Source organism: Heterodontus francisci, chromosome 45 (assembly GCF_036365525.1).
Source record: "Heterodontus francisci isolate sHetFra1 chromosome 45, sHetFra1.hap1, whole genome shotgun sequence".
NCBI lineage: Eukaryota > Metazoa > Chordata > Chondrichthyes > Heterodontiformes > Heterodontidae > Heterodontus > Heterodontus francisci.
In genome coordinates, this window is record NC_090415.1 from 12,445,887 (window position 1) to 12,460,398 (window position 14,512).

Genomic DNA, 14,512 nt, shown 5'->3' on the forward strand with positions numbered 1-14,512 from the left:
CAAAAATACAAACAATTGGAACTTTATTCAGTTCAGTTTTATCACATTGTGAGCAATGGAACAGGGGCTGCGGGTAAGATAGAGAAGGTTCACATCTGGGAGATTACCCCTTTATAAAGTTCAATTTGAGATTATTCTCTGCAGTATGTTTGCCCAGTTTCTCAAAGCAATCCTTGGAGGGAGTCGGTGTGTTTGCTGGGATCGCGCAGGATTTAATATCTGACAGTAACAGTCCTAGATTCATGTAATCACATTGAAAATGTCTGTCACTGAGTGTCACAGCGAACGGTTCGAGCTGAAACATTGCAGAGACCTCAACAGGGCAGAAAAAAAGTTACATTTGGGACATTGTGTGACTCACTTTCGGACACGTCCTCAGATTGTGAGATTAATAATGTGGCTGCTTGTGGCACCATATAAGTGAGAGATAAGTTTGTATCGTCGGTCTCCCCGGGTGGATCTTTCGAGATAAAACGAATCTGACATTTCAGCCCACAACTCAATAATTACAGGCCAGTCAGTCTAACCTCAGTAGTGAGCAAAATATTGGAATCATTCTGAGAGACAGGATAAACTGTCACTTAGAAAGGCATCGATTAGTCAAGAATAGTCAGCGTGGATTTGTGAAGGGAAGATCTCGTCTGACCAACTTGATCGAATTTATTGAATTAATAACAAGGAAGTTGTGTGAGGGCACTGCAGTTGATGTGGTCTACATGGAGTTTAACAAGGATTTTGACAAGTTCCCACATGGCAGACTGTTTCAAAAAGTAAAATCCCGGGGGATCCAGGAAAATACAGTAAGCTGGATGTAAATTAGGTTTAGTGGCAGGCAACAAAGGGTAATTATTAACGTGTGTTTTTGCGATTGGAGAGCTGTTTTCATTGGCGTTCCGCTCAGTACTGGGTCACCTGCTCATTGTGGTATATATTAATGATTTGGACGTAAATGTAGGGGAAATGATCAAGAAGCTTACAGACGACACAAAAATTGGTCATGTGATAGAAAGCGAGGAGGATTGCTGTAGGCTGCAGGAAGATATTGATGCTCTGGACATATGGGCAAAAAAATGACAAATGGAATAAAATTCGGATAAGTGTGAGGCGATGCATTTTGGGAGGTCAAACAAGGCAAAGGAATACATGATTAATGGGAATATACTGAGTTGTGTAGAGAATGTGAGGGACCTTGGAGTAAATGTCCACTGACCCAGAAGGTAGCAGGACAGGTCGACAAGGTTGTTAAGAAGTCATGTAATTGCTTTCACATGCGTTCAAGTCCTCGGAAGAAGGAATTTTCCTCCACACAAGATCAGGGGGCAGGTTGTTCAACCTTGCCCATCTAAGAGCGAAGTCCAAAGTACGGAAAGTCCTCATCAGGGAACTCCTCTTTGCTGACGATGCTGCTTTAACATCTCATACTGAAAAGTGCCTGCAGAGTCTCATCAACAGGTTTGTGGCTGCCTGCAATGAATTTGGCCTAACCATCAGCCTCAAGAAAACGAACATCATGGGGCAGGACGTCGGAAATGCTCCATCCATCAATATTGGCGACCACGCTCTCTAAGTGGTTCAAGAGTTCACCTACCAGGCTCAACTATCACCAGTAACCTGTCTCTAGATGCAGAAATCAACAAGCGCATGGGAAAGGCTTCCACTGCTATGTCCAGACTGGCCAAGTGAGTGTGGGAAAATGGCGCACTGACACGGAACACAAAAGTCCGAGTGTATCAGGCCTGTGTCCTCAGTACCTTGCTCTATGGCAGTGAGGCCTGGACAACGTATGTCAGCCAAGAGCGACGTCTCAATTCATTCCATCTTCGTGCCTCCGGAGAATACTTGGCATCAGGTGGCAGGACCGTATCTCCAACACAGAAGTCCTCGAGGCGACCAACATCCCCAGCTTATACACACAACTGAGTCAGCGGCGCCTGAGATGGCTTGGCCATGTGAGCTGCATGGAAGATGGCAGGATCCCCAAAGACACATTGTACAGCGAGCTCGCCACTGGTATCAGACCCATCAGCCGTCCATGTCTCCGCTTTAAAGATGTCTGCAAACGCGACATGAAATCCTGTGACATTGATCACAAGTCGTGGGAGACAGTTGCCAGCGTTCACCAGAGCTGGCGGGCAGCCATAAAGGCGGGGCTAAAGTGTGGCGAGTTCCTGCAGTTGGCAGGAAAAAAGACAGATGCACAAGGGAAGAGCCAACTGTGTAACAGCCCCAACAATCAATTTTTTCTGCAGCACCTGTGGAAGAGCCTGTCACTCTAGAATTGGCCTTTATAGCCACTCCAGGTGCTGCTCCGCACACCACTGACCACCTCCAGGCACTTACCCATTGTCTGTCGAGATAAGGAAGCCAAAGAAGAATTGCATTATAGAGGGTACAGAGGAGATTTACAAGGATGTTGCCGGGACTGGAAAAAATGCAGCTATGAGGAAAGATTGGGTGGCCTGGGACTGTTCCCCTTGGAACAGAGAATGGTAGATCTGATTGAAATGTATAACATTTTGAGAGGCCTGGATAGAGTGGATGTCAAGGGCCGATTTACCTTCGTAGGGAGGTCAGTGACGAGGGGACAAAGACTTAAAGTGTTTGGTAGAAAGATTAGCGGGGATACAAGGGAAAGTTTTCCCCACCTAGCAATGCAAAACTGAGCATCCATGAGGCTCTGTGGGCCATTCGGATTAATGTGTACAGTGCTGGTCTCCTTATTTAAGGAACGGTGTAAGTGCGTTGGAGGCAGTACAGAGAAGGTTTACTAGGCTAATGCCTGGAATGGACGGGCTGTCTTACGAGGAAGGATTGGACAAGCTAGGCTTGTATCCACTGGAATTTAGAAGAGTAAGATGTGACTTGATTGAAACATATAAGATCCTGAGGGGTCTTGACAGGGTGGATGTGGAAAGGATGTTTCCCCTTGTGGGAGAATCTATAACTAGGGGTCACTGTTTAAAAATAAGGGGTCGCAAATTTAAGACAGAGATAAGGAGATTTTTATTTTCTTTCGGAGGGTCGTGAGCCTTTGGAATTCTCATCCTCAAAAGGCGGTATAAGCAGAGTCTTTGAATATTTTTAAGGCAGTGTAAATAGTTTCTTGACGAACAAGGGAGTGGAGGATTACCGGGGGGGGTGGTGGAAATGTGAAGTAATCAGTAGAGACAAAAACTTATTGAATGGCATGGCAGAGCAGGCTCGAAGGACCGAGTGGCCTACTCCTGATCATAATTCGTATGTTCGTACATGAGGATCGAGTTACCAACAGCAGCAGAATTGTACTCAACTGCAATCTGTAATCTCATGGCCCGGCATATCCCCCACTCTACCATTACCATCAAGGTAGGTGACCAAACGTGGTTCAATGAAGAGTACAGCAGGGCATGCCAGGAGCAGCACCCGGCATACCTCAAAATGAGGTGTCAACCTGGGGAAGCTACAACACAGGATTATTTGGGGGCCAAATTGTGTAAGCAGCATGCGATAGACAGAGCCAAGTGATCTCATAACCAACAGATCAGATCTAAGCTCTGCAGTCCTGTCACATCCAGCCATGAATGGTGGTCCACAATTAACAGACTAACTGAAGGAGGTGGCTCCACAAATATCCCCATCTTCAATGATGAGGGAGCCCAACACATCAGTGCGAAAGATAAGGTTGAAGCATTTGCAACAATCTTCGCTCGAGGTGCCGAGTTGATGATTCATCTCGGATTCCTCCTGAATGCATCAGTTATTTCGATTCACTCCGTGTGACATCAAGTAACGACTACAGGCACTGCAGACTGCAAAGGCTCTGGGCTCCAACAATGTTCTGGCAATAGTTCTGAAGACCTATTCTCCAGAACTTGATCTGCCCCTAGCCAAGTTGTTCCAGTACAGCTACAACATTGGCATGTACCTGACAATGTGGAATATTCCCCAAGCATGTCTTTGACAACAAAAGCAGGTCATGTCCAAGCTGGACAATCAGCCTACTCTCAATCATCATAAAAGTGATGGAAGATTTCATCAACAGTGCCATCAAACGGCACTTGCTTTGTAATAACCTGCTCAGTGACGCTCAGTTTGGGTTGCGCCAGTGCCACTCAGCTCCTGACCACATTACAGCCTTAGTTCAAACATGGACAAAAGAGATGAATTCAAGAAGCGAAGAGAAAGTGACTGCCCTTGACATCAAGGCAGCATTTGACCGAGTATGGCATCAAGGAACCCGAGCAAAACTGGGGTCAATGGGAATCAGTGGGAAAACTCTCCGCTGGTTGGAGTCATACCTAGTGCAAAGGAAGATGGTTGTGGTTGTTCGAGGTCAATCATCTCAGCTCCAGGACTTCACTGCAGGAGTTCCTCAGGGTAATGTCCTCGGCCCAACCATCTTCAGCTGATTCATCAATGACCTTCCTTCAACCATAACGTCAGAAGTGGGGATGTTCACTGATGATTCTCCAATGTTCAGCATGATTCGTGACACCTCAGCTACTGAAGCAATCCGTGTCGAAATGCAGCAAGACCTGGACATTATCCAGGCTTGTGCTGATAAGTGGCAAGTAACATTCGTGCCACACAAGTGCCAGGCAACTACCATCTCCAACAAGAGAGAATCTAACCATCTCCCCTGAACATTCAATGGCAATTAGCATCGCTGAATCCCCCACTATCAATATCCTCGGGTCTGCCATTGACCAGAAACTGAACTGGAGTAGCCATATAAATACCGTGGTTACAAGAGCAGGTCGGAGGATAGGAATCCTGCGACAAGCAAATAACCTGCTGACTCCCCAAAGCCTGTCCACCATTTACAAGGCAGAAGTCTGGAGTGTGATGTAATACTCTCCACTTGCCTGGATGTGTGCAGCTCCAACAACACTCAAGAAGCTCGACAGCATCCAGGACGAAGCAGCCCACTTGATTGCCACCCCATGCACAAACATTCACTCCCGCCACCACCGACACACATCAGAGCAGTGTGTAACATTTACAAGATGCACTGCAGCAACGAACCAAGGCTCTTTCGACAGCATCTTCCAAACCCGCGACCTCTACCAACTAGAATCTCAAGAGCAGCAGATGCATGGGAACACCACCACCTGCAAGTTCCGCTCCAAGTCACACACCATCCTGACTTAGAATTATATTGCTGTTCATTCACTGTCGCTGTGTCAAAATCCTGGAACTCCCTTCCTAACAGCACTGTGGCTGTACCTACCTCACATGGAGTGCAGCAGTTCAAGAAGCCATTTCACCACGACCTCCTCAAGGGCAGTGAGGGATGGGCAATAAATGCTGGCCGAGCCAGCAACACCCACATCATATGAATGAATTTGAAAAAAAGTGTGGCGGTGTTCTGGAACTCACTGCCTGAAAGGGGAGTTGAGGCATAAACCTTCAACTCATACAAAAGAGGTCTGGATATGCATCTCAAGTGCCGTAATCTGCGGGTTACGGACCAAATGCTGGCAGCTGGGATTAGAATAGGTGGAATTCTTTTCGGCTGGCACAGACAGGATGGGCCAAGTGGCTTCTTTCTGTGCCATAATATTTCGATGCTTCTGTGATTCTAAGTGAATACATATCTCTCTATCTCACCATCCTCCAAGCCTCTCCCCCAATCCAGATCTTTCTCTGTCTCTGCCTTTTTCTCGCTATTGATGCTGTCTCTCTCCCTCTGCCTTTGGTGCTGTATCTATGTTGGAGATACAGTTACTAAGTGTTATATGTATGCATTCTATTGTAGTACTGATAGTCTCTCTCTCTGAATATTCAGGTGAAGGTGAAATACTGTTATTCTGTGTGAAAGGGACACACAGTTGGAAATTGTAAGACTGAAACGGTCTGTCTCCCTCCCTCTCTCACCCCTCTCTCTCTTTCACTCTCCCTCTCTCTGTCGCTCTGTTGTTGTATATGAAAGAGGAATGAAGTTATTGAGCGTGTTATGGACACGCTGAAGAGACGTACGGTATTGGAACAGTTAACACGCCACCAATGCCGCAGGTGAGACGGTCACTGTCACTTCTCCGCTCGGATGTTCGAATCTGACGGTGTGTTTATCTGTCTTCAGTCCTGAATCTAAGCACGGAGAGAACCAGCCTGTCACTGCCTGGAACAAAATAAAAACACTGTGTATGAATGTGGGATTATTGTGCAACTGGACGTCTCTCCTTGAGAATGGGATGTCTGGGACACCTAGAAAAAAATATGGATGGAATGTAGGGACAGACAGGGCATAATTTGTATTTTCACCGTCAGGAAACATGTTTGTGTGTGATCAATATAATAACATCAAAGCCGATATTGGTTTGAACAGATTCAAAGCTGTGATTGGCTCTTGACGCCAAATCTGGGAAACAGACAACATTCGCAGCGCCAGTCTCAGAGTGTTTAACACTTGCTGAGCCTAGAAAATGCAAATACCCACCGTGAATCCGCAGCACAGGCCGAGCGGAGGGGAAATCCTGTCCTGGAAATGCTAAATTTAACGACCTGAGATTGTGTGGATGTGAATATTGTGGAAGAGAGTGTATTAAAGGGGCGGGAGCGTTAGTCTAATGCCACTGTGTTTGTGGGTCTGGTCTCATCGTCGGATTTCCGAGTCCCTCTTGTGTAAAATAACAAGATTTTCCAGTCAAAGAAGCACTTTGCTCCCCTTCTAATCCTCAAAGTGGGAATTCAGTGTTGTTTGTTTGTTGATTTCAAGATTTTAATCGAAAAGTATGGAACATGTCAGCGATCGGCTGAGAGAGAGTCATCAGTGCAGCAATGAAACGGGTTTCAGTCGAAAATGGAGTCTTTACTTCAAGTGAAACCTTTGTGACAGCAAACATTCTGATGTCAGAGACAGGAAAGATCTAGCCTGGGACTCTGGAATACCCGAATTTCAGTGGAATTGGAGAGTTTAGGACCAGAGAGAAACACAGAGAGGCAGCAGGAGCCGGGAGCTGACAGCAGGTTGTCTCCGCCCCGTCCGCTCGCTGCCTTTAAGTTGCTCAGTGCCGCCACCACCAGCTTCATTTCTGACCCAGTTCTGACTGACAGAGAGACTTTGTGCAGAGTCCTGGACATGACCGATACTGCAGCCGCCGAAACGGCTCCTCTAGCCGCCGCCGCTCAAGTCAAGACTCCAAAGAAGAAGAAGGCGGCTCCTCGGAAAGGGTCAGGCGGTCCCAAGTTGGGCGAGCTGATCCTCAAGACTGTGGCGGAATGCAGTGTCCGCAGTGGGATGTCACTGCAGGCAATAAAGAAGGCTCTGCGTGTTAAAGGTGTCGATGTGGAGAAGAGCAAGTTCCAAATCAAGCAAAGTATCAAGCGGCTTGTGGCGAAAGACTTCCTGGTGCAGACGAAGGGCACGGGGGCCTCCGGCACCTTCAAAATCGCGAAACAGGAAAAGAAGGGAAATGTGGTGAAGAAGATTAAGACAGGAGCAGCCAAGAGATCTTTAGTGAAGAAAACAGCTGCCAAGAAACTGATAACAAAGAAAACAGCCAAGAAATCCCCAGGGAAGAAAATAGTCGCCAAGAAAGTGAGCAGCAAGAAGACAGCAGCCAGGAAAGTGAGCACCAAGAAGGCGGAAACACCAAAGAAGGCGGTAAAGAAAGCAACGCTTCCAAAAAAATCTCCAGCGAAGAATGCCAATAAAACCAAGAGGGCCACGGGCGGAAAGCCGCCCAAGAAAGTTCAATCAACAAGGGGCGGGAAGAAGCCGAAAGCAGCAAAGGCTCAGAAAGCAGCCCCTGGAAAGAAGTGAAAGAGCACGGGAAACTTGTAGACATCTGAACCCAAAGGCTCTTTTCAGAGCCACCCACGTCTCTCAGGAAAGAGCTGATCCCCCGATCAAATGATCCCTGTCCCGCAGTCGTGTGCACATTTCACCTAGAAATGATTTGAAGTAAATCCAGGTTCCCTGGTGACTCTCAACCCAGCCCTTCCTCACTCTCTGCAACAAATCAGGGATGTCCGGGCCTCACTGTACCCGGGTATATGTTCGGTGAAGTCTCAGTTCATGCCCGTTTCAGGGCGACAGCCTGTAACACAGTAACACGGGCGAGATACCCCGCGTCACATCTCAAACTCCAATACATGATTTTGTATAATTCAGCTGGGGTTCGGTTTCAGTAAACTGCTCAATCCGTCTGGGAGGAGAGGTGTGCCGAAACAGGTTGACTTGTGATCGGAAGCACTGCACTTCGGCGGGTGTATTACGAACTTTTATTTGTTACAGATCCGTATTTAGACCGCCGGTTTTCTGTTATCAGTGACTATCAATGCCGAATCTCCAAGTTTTATGCTGAGCTCTAATGTCGAGAATTGTTTTTTCTTGAATTCGCGGTTCGAGCAAGTGGGAGGCGGAGCGAGAGGATCAAAGACATTTCTCTGCTCTGTCTGTCACTCAGTTTCCTCCAGACACGCCTCTGGCTCTCTGTCTCTTTCTCAGTCAGGTCGGGGCAGGCTGTATAAAAAGGCAGCAGAAACTACTCGTTTCTCATTCAGAATTAGGTTTGTCTGAAAAAACATCATGACAGGAAGAGGTAAAGGAGGCAAAGGACTGGGCAAAGGCGGAGCAAAGCGGCACCGCAAAGTGCTTCGTGATAACATCCAGGGCATCACCAAGCCAGCAATTCGCCGCCTGGCTCGCCGTGGCGGAGTGAAGCGCATCTCGGGTTTGATCTATGAGGAGACCCGCGGGGTGCTGAAGGTTTTCCTGGAGAATGTGATCAGAGATGCGGTCACATACACTGAGCACGCCAAGCGCAAGACGGTCACCGCCATGGATGTGGTGTACGCTCTGAAACGCCAGGGCCGCACTCTCTATGGATTCGGCGGCTAAACAAATCGACCTTGTCTACCAAAAACAAAAGGCTCTTATAAGAGCCACCCAAAACCTCATATAGAGATAAGTGACCTTGAAAGTGCAGCGGGGATGTCTTGGGATGTGAAATTGTTGTAGCTCATCCAATGTTATGTGGACTTTATCAGATCAGTATTGCATTCTCTTATAGTCACTTTACGTGTCGCACATTTTTTCACTGTCTTCTTCTGTTCCATGTTTAATTACCGCGTCATGAATTAAAAGGTTGCATTTGATAATGTCCATTTCCGACCTGAACTGCCGGTAAAGATGTAGAAAAGGATTTACTCCCGTTAGAGTAAGAAATGGCCGGAGCTTTATTCCCGCCAGAGACCGAACAGGGAATGAACCCCTATTCAAACCGTGTTGGAAGACACAGAGGGGGATCTAGGGCGGAAAAAAATGACGCTAAAAGCACTGAGATTTTATAATCGCTTCCGCCAAATTAGGTTTTCTTTCATCTTTGCGTCCTTTATAATTTGAAAATGGCGGGCTTTTTGAAATTGATTCAATTTCAGTTGCATTTCAACCGGATGTTGCCGGGACTGGAAAAAATGCAGCTCTGAGGAAAGATTGAATGGTCCGTGGTTGTTCTCTGTGGCACAGAGAATGCTTTGAGTAGTTTGCTAATTTGAAATTGGCGGGCTTTTTGAAATTGATGAAATTTCAGTTGCACTTCAAGCAATCAGGGAGCAGCAATTCAAACTGCCCATTTCCATTGCAGACATCGTTTCAAATTGGATGATGGACGGTGCTTCATCCAATCACAACATTAGGGCGGTCCGTCGGCTGTCTTAAATAGGCAGTCCCTGAGCAGCTTCAGCATTAAACGCGACATTGTGTAAGGTCTCCGTAGATAATGGCCAGAACCAAGCAGACAGCGCGCAAATCGACCGGAGGCAAAGCTCCCCGCAAGCAGCTGGCTACCAAAGCGGCCCGCAAGAGCGCTCCAGCCACGGGCGGAGTGAAGAAGCCTCACCGTTACAGACCCGGCACTGTGGCTCTGAGGGAGATCCGCCGCTACCAGAAATCCACCGAGCTGCTCATCCGCAAACTGCCCTTCCAGCGCCTGGTGCGGGAGATCGCACAGGACTTCAAGACAGACCTGCGCTTCCAGAGCTCTGCCGTCATGGCCCTGCAGGAGGCCAGCGAGGCTTACCTGGTGGGGCTCTTTGAGGACACCAACCTGTGCGCCATCCACGCCAAGCGAGTCACCATCATGCCCAAAGACATCCAGCTGGCACGCCGCATCCGCGGGGAGCGAGCCTAAACTGACCCTGCCCGGAACTGAGTTCGGCATCAAATACCACAACGGCTCTTTTAAGAGCCACCAAATCGACAAAAGAAAGAGTTGTGATCTCTTGTTCATTCCAGCACATAAACGTCTCAGAAGGTTTTGACCACTTATTTACTCAAAGCCGGGAGACACAATTACTTATATCTGCATCCGGTAGCTGCAGATTTCATGACGTGTCAGTTGTAAGATCTAGAGTAGCGATCCCAATGTGCACAGCGCATTTTAATAGACCGGCGATCGTTTTAGGACTGAACAAATGTTTGTGGTACATAAAGGGTAGAATGGTAAAAGTGCCTTTCCAATAGGGTCTGAGGGAATTAAAATGCATTTCATCTGATGAGCAACTAAATGCCAAAATCCAGTACACTTCATTCCAACACAAAACAATGATAACAGTATAATATTACAGTCTTTCAGACAGTAACCAGCCCTTTCACAGATAAAGTGGGTGCCTCTGAAAAGAGCCTTTGGGTTCACAGATTCAAGTCAGGCCGCTTCACTTGCCCTTCGTGCTCGGAGCGCTGGTTTTCTTGGGCAGCAGCACGGCCTGGATATTAGGCAGCACCCCGCCCTGAGCGATGGTCACCCCTCCCAACAGCTTGTTCAGCTCCTCGTCGTTGCAGACGGCCAGCTGCAGGTGTCTGGGGATGATGCGGCTCTTCTTCTTGTCCCGGGCCGCGTTGCCGGCCAGCTCGAGGATTTCAGCTGTCAGATACTCGAGCACAGCAGCCAGATAGACCGGGGCTCCGGCACCCACTCGCTCAGCATAGTTCCCCTTTCTGAGGTGGCGGTGAACACGGCCGACCGGGAACTGCAATCCAGCCCGGGAGGAGCGAGACTTGGGTTTGGCCCGAGATTTCCCACCGGTCTTCCCTCTTCCAGACATTGCCACAATCTCACAAACACTTTCACGAAGAATGCTGAGATCCGCCCACATTCCTCCTCCTTGTACCTTCTGGAGGAATGGTGTTGGGGACACTGCTGATTGGTCTGTCAGCACTTGGTGTCATTGTACTGTACATGTAACCAATCAGAGAGCTGCTCAATTCACCAATCACAAGAAGACAGTGAGTTGAGAGCGGAAAATAAGAGCGCGAAATGGTCAGGCTCCCAACGATATTTCACATTTGAAAAGCCCGCCAATATATTTGTAAAACAAGGGGCGGCTTCAATATAGAATATCACATTTATAGGTTATATTGTTTTACAGAAAACATTGCAAAAATATTTTCATTTTTTTATTCCACATTTTGTCCCAGATTCGCTTTTGTAATCCGCCATGTATTCTGCTTTATTCTTTTTCATGATACAGTCTAACCAGCGGCTGAAAGACTCATTCACAGCATTTTGTAACCGGACACATTTCAGGTTAATCTTCGTAATTATACTGTCTCACTGATTATAGATTGATCCCTTTTCGTGGGAGACAAAAGCGGAGTATAGATTTTCAGTGTCACGGGTTAGAGACTGAGGGTGCCTAAACCAACGGGGTTTCTTAACAATGTACTTATTCATAAAGATAATCAAACTTCAACACGGCAACCAAGTAACTGAGAACATCTTTAAATCATGCGTTAAATCAGCTTTCATTTTCGAAATATAGCAAAGGGGCCGAATGAATCTGTATTAACCTGAACTGACCGGATTTAAACAGAGATTTACAACCGCCATCAAAAATTTGCAGAGTATTCGTATTAACATAAAAAGAATTCGATAATCATGATGATGTTGTAGCTATTTCAGAGAAATTGTGGGTGGCTCTTAAAAGAGCCTTTTTTGTATATTGTGTTTTTCAGTACATTGCGGATATTTACTTGGAGCTGGTGTACTTGGTGACCGCCTTTGTACCTTCCGACACGGCGTGTTTGGCCAGCTCCCCGGGCAGCAGCAGGCGCACGGCGGTCTGGATCTCCCGGGAGCTGATGGTGCTGCGTTTGTTGTAATGGGCCAGGCGGGAAGCTTCACCCGCGATTCGCTCGAAAATATCATTCACAAACGAATTCATGATACTCATGGCTTTGGAGGAGATGCCGGTGTCAGGGTGAACCTGCTTCATCACTTTGTACACGTAGATGGAGTAACTTTCTCTCCTGGATCTTCTACGTTTCTTGCTGCCCTTCGTTGGCGCCTTCTTCTGAGTTTTCTTGGCGCCCTTCTTGGAAGGTGCTGCAGTTTTCTTCTCGTCAACCATGATCACGATCAACTTCAGACGCAGAATAACCGAAATTTCGCTCGGAGCTTGAATTTTATGGACATCCCCAGAACCCTATGCAAATGAAGGATGGGAGATGACCATGTTCATGATTGGCTGGTTTACAATGATGTCACTGCCTGATGTTGAGTGGCGCAGCGGTTCGCACCGCATCCTCACAGCTCCAGCGACCGGGGTTCAATTCTGGGTGCTGCCTGTGTGGAGTTTGCAAGTTCTCCTTGTGTCTGCGTGGGTTTGCTCCGGGTGCTCCGGTTTCCTCCCACATGCCAAAGACTTGCTGGTTTATAGGTTAATTGCCCATGATAAAATTGCCCCTAGTATCGGTAGGTGGTCGGGAAATATAGGGACAGGTAGGAATATGGAATTCGTGTAGAGTTAGTATAAATGGGTGGTTGATGGTCGGCACAGACTCGGTGGGCCTGTTTCAGTGCTGCATCTCTAAAACTAAAACTAAAAGCTAAATCTGTCTGATTGGATATCTAAATTAATCAATCACACTTCATGCCTATCACAGCCACAAACTGACGCAGCAGTCAGATCGTCCAAACCCCTTTGCCCGAACTTAACCATGACTTTCTGAGTCCCTCTGTCTCTTCAAACATTTCCATTTTGCTGGTATGAACACATCTATTTTTTCACCCTGTACATATAATTTCTCGACACTTCCATTCCTTATCAGGATGTACCGGCCTGCTGCACTTCCCTCCATCACCAGGACGGAACCGTCCAGTATAGTTGGGGTCAGACATGGGCAAGTGCAAGCATTGAAGTGCAAGTCTTTAAATCTATGTTGCGTGCCAAATAAGTTTGGTCAGCTGCAGCCACAAGTCACCACATGAAAGATTTATATAGTGGCAATTACATAATTCTGGCTGAAACTAGGCGAGCATGGGAACTTATTATTACTGGCTACAAATATTCAGCAAGACAGGTCTGAAAAAATATGGAGGGTTGTGGAGTGGAAAGAGTTGATCAAATATAATATGATAACACTGGCAGCGATGATGTTTTTGAGTTGTTAACAAAAGAATCTATTTGGTCATATATACGGAATATGGCAGGAGGAAATGCATGGACATTCTGGGTCGTGTCATGTTTGTCTTTCCCTGCAGGACATGTGAGTGTGGGTTTCATTCTGTGCCTGTCAGTATGTGATATTTAACTGTGACTTTTACTCCGTATCTGTCAATCTATGGTCAATGATTTTGTGATTTAATTCAGTAATTTCAATCTTCAATAGGTGATTCTGTTTTTTTTTCTTTCTCTGTAACATTCAGTTTCTAAGTGGATGATTTTGGGTTTTGTTCTGTACCTATGAGCTTCTACTGAGTGAGTGTGGGTTTTGTTATGTATCTGTTAATATCTGATTTTGGAGTCTGGGCATTTCTCTTTATCTGTCAATTTCTGAATTGTGAATTTGGATTTTAATCTGCACCTGTCAGTTTCTGGTTTGAAAGGTTGTTTGATTTTGTCTCTGTACCTGTTAGTAAGTGGCATTTTTGTGTAGCTTTACACAGCACATGTTAATTGATGACATGCCAGCGTTGTTTTCACTCTACATGTCAGTCTCTGGTTTGGAGGCCTCACCTGTGTTCTGTACCAATCAGACGTCTTCATATAAGGATGGGTTTTAACCTGTTCCTTTCAATCTGTTGTATGTAAGTACTGTTTATTATCTGTATCTGTAAGTTTCTGATGAATGAATGTGGTCTGTATCACGTCCCTGTCAGTGGTTCATTAAGAGATATTTTACACTGTACCTGCCTGTTCTGATATGTGAGTGTGGGTTGTGATCTACGGCTGGCCGTTTCTGGTATGAGACATGAGCATTGTTTTTACTCTGTGCATGTTAGCCTCAAGTGCAGAAGCTGGGTTTAATAGTACAGCTCACTCTCTGCTGTATGATTATGGATTTTCATCTGGACAAGTTAATTTCTGGTACGGGCACGTGAATTTTATTCTCTATGCCAATTTATGGTATGTGATAATGTGTTCTTTCTGTTCTGTTAGTTTCTGCTGAACTGTATGGTGGATTTGCTTTCAATCTGCCAAGTTCTGCGATGTGAATGTTGGTATTACTTTGTATTTGTCATCGAGAGATAGAGTCATAGAGTTATACAGCACAGAAACAGGCCCTTAGACACATTGATGGCCGGCA

General features: G+C 46.5%; 3 protein-coding genes across 3 annotated transcripts; 2 read left to right on the top strand and 1 right to left on the bottom strand.

The window, feature by feature from the left end:
• The first annotated feature begins 3,249 nt into the window (after positions 1-3,249).
• On the top strand, positions 3,250-7,744 carry LOC137356398 (histone H1-like). The gene is made up of 2 exons (XM_068022285.1): positions 3,250-3,472; positions 7,077-7,744. The coding sequence occupies exons 1-2, from the start codon at positions 3,250-3,252 to the stop codon at positions 7,742-7,744; spliced, it is 891 nt and encodes a 296-aa protein (XP_067878386.1).
• Positions 7,745-8,510: 766 nt separating this feature from the next.
• Positions 8,511-8,852, top strand: LOC137356227 (histone H4). Its single transcript, XM_068022100.1, has one exon. It carries the CDS (start codon positions 8,513-8,515, stop codon positions 8,822-8,824), a length of 312 nt encoding a protein of 103 aa, XP_067878201.1. The 5' UTR covers positions 8,511-8,512; the 3' UTR covers positions 8,825-8,852.
• Positions 8,853-11,937: 3,085 nt separating this feature from the next.
• LOC137356399 (histone H2B 7-like) lies at positions 11,938-13,971 on the bottom strand. Its single transcript, XM_068022286.1, has 2 exons — positions 13,942-13,971; positions 11,938-12,408 (listed from the first exon to the last, which is right to left on the bottom strand). The coding sequence occupies exons 1-2, from the start codon at positions 13,969-13,971 to the stop codon at positions 11,953-11,955; spliced, it is 486 nt and encodes a 161-aa protein (XP_067878387.1). The 3' UTR covers positions 11,938-11,952.
• Between the last annotated feature and the right edge of the window lie 541 nt (positions 13,972-14,512).

Coding starts and splice junctions, on each gene's coding strand:
- LOC137356398 (XM_068022285.1), top strand. CDS start 3,250: ATGAGGATCGAGTTACCAACAGCAGCAGAATTGTACTCAACTGCAATC. Junction 3,473..7,076: donor TTATTTGGGGGCCAAATTGT/GTAAGCAGCATG, acceptor CCGATACTGCAG/CCGCCGAAACGGCTCCTCTA.
- LOC137356227 (XM_068022100.1), top strand. CDS start 8,513: ATGACAGGAAGAGGTAAAGGAGGCAAAGGACTGGGCAAAGGCGGAGCA.
- LOC137356399 (XM_068022286.1), bottom strand. CDS start 13,971: ATGAAGACGTCTGATTGGTACAGAACACAG. Junction 12,409..13,941: donor CTGATTGGTACAGAACACAG/GTGAGGCCTCCA, acceptor TCATTTGCATAG/GGTTCTGGGGATGTCCATAA.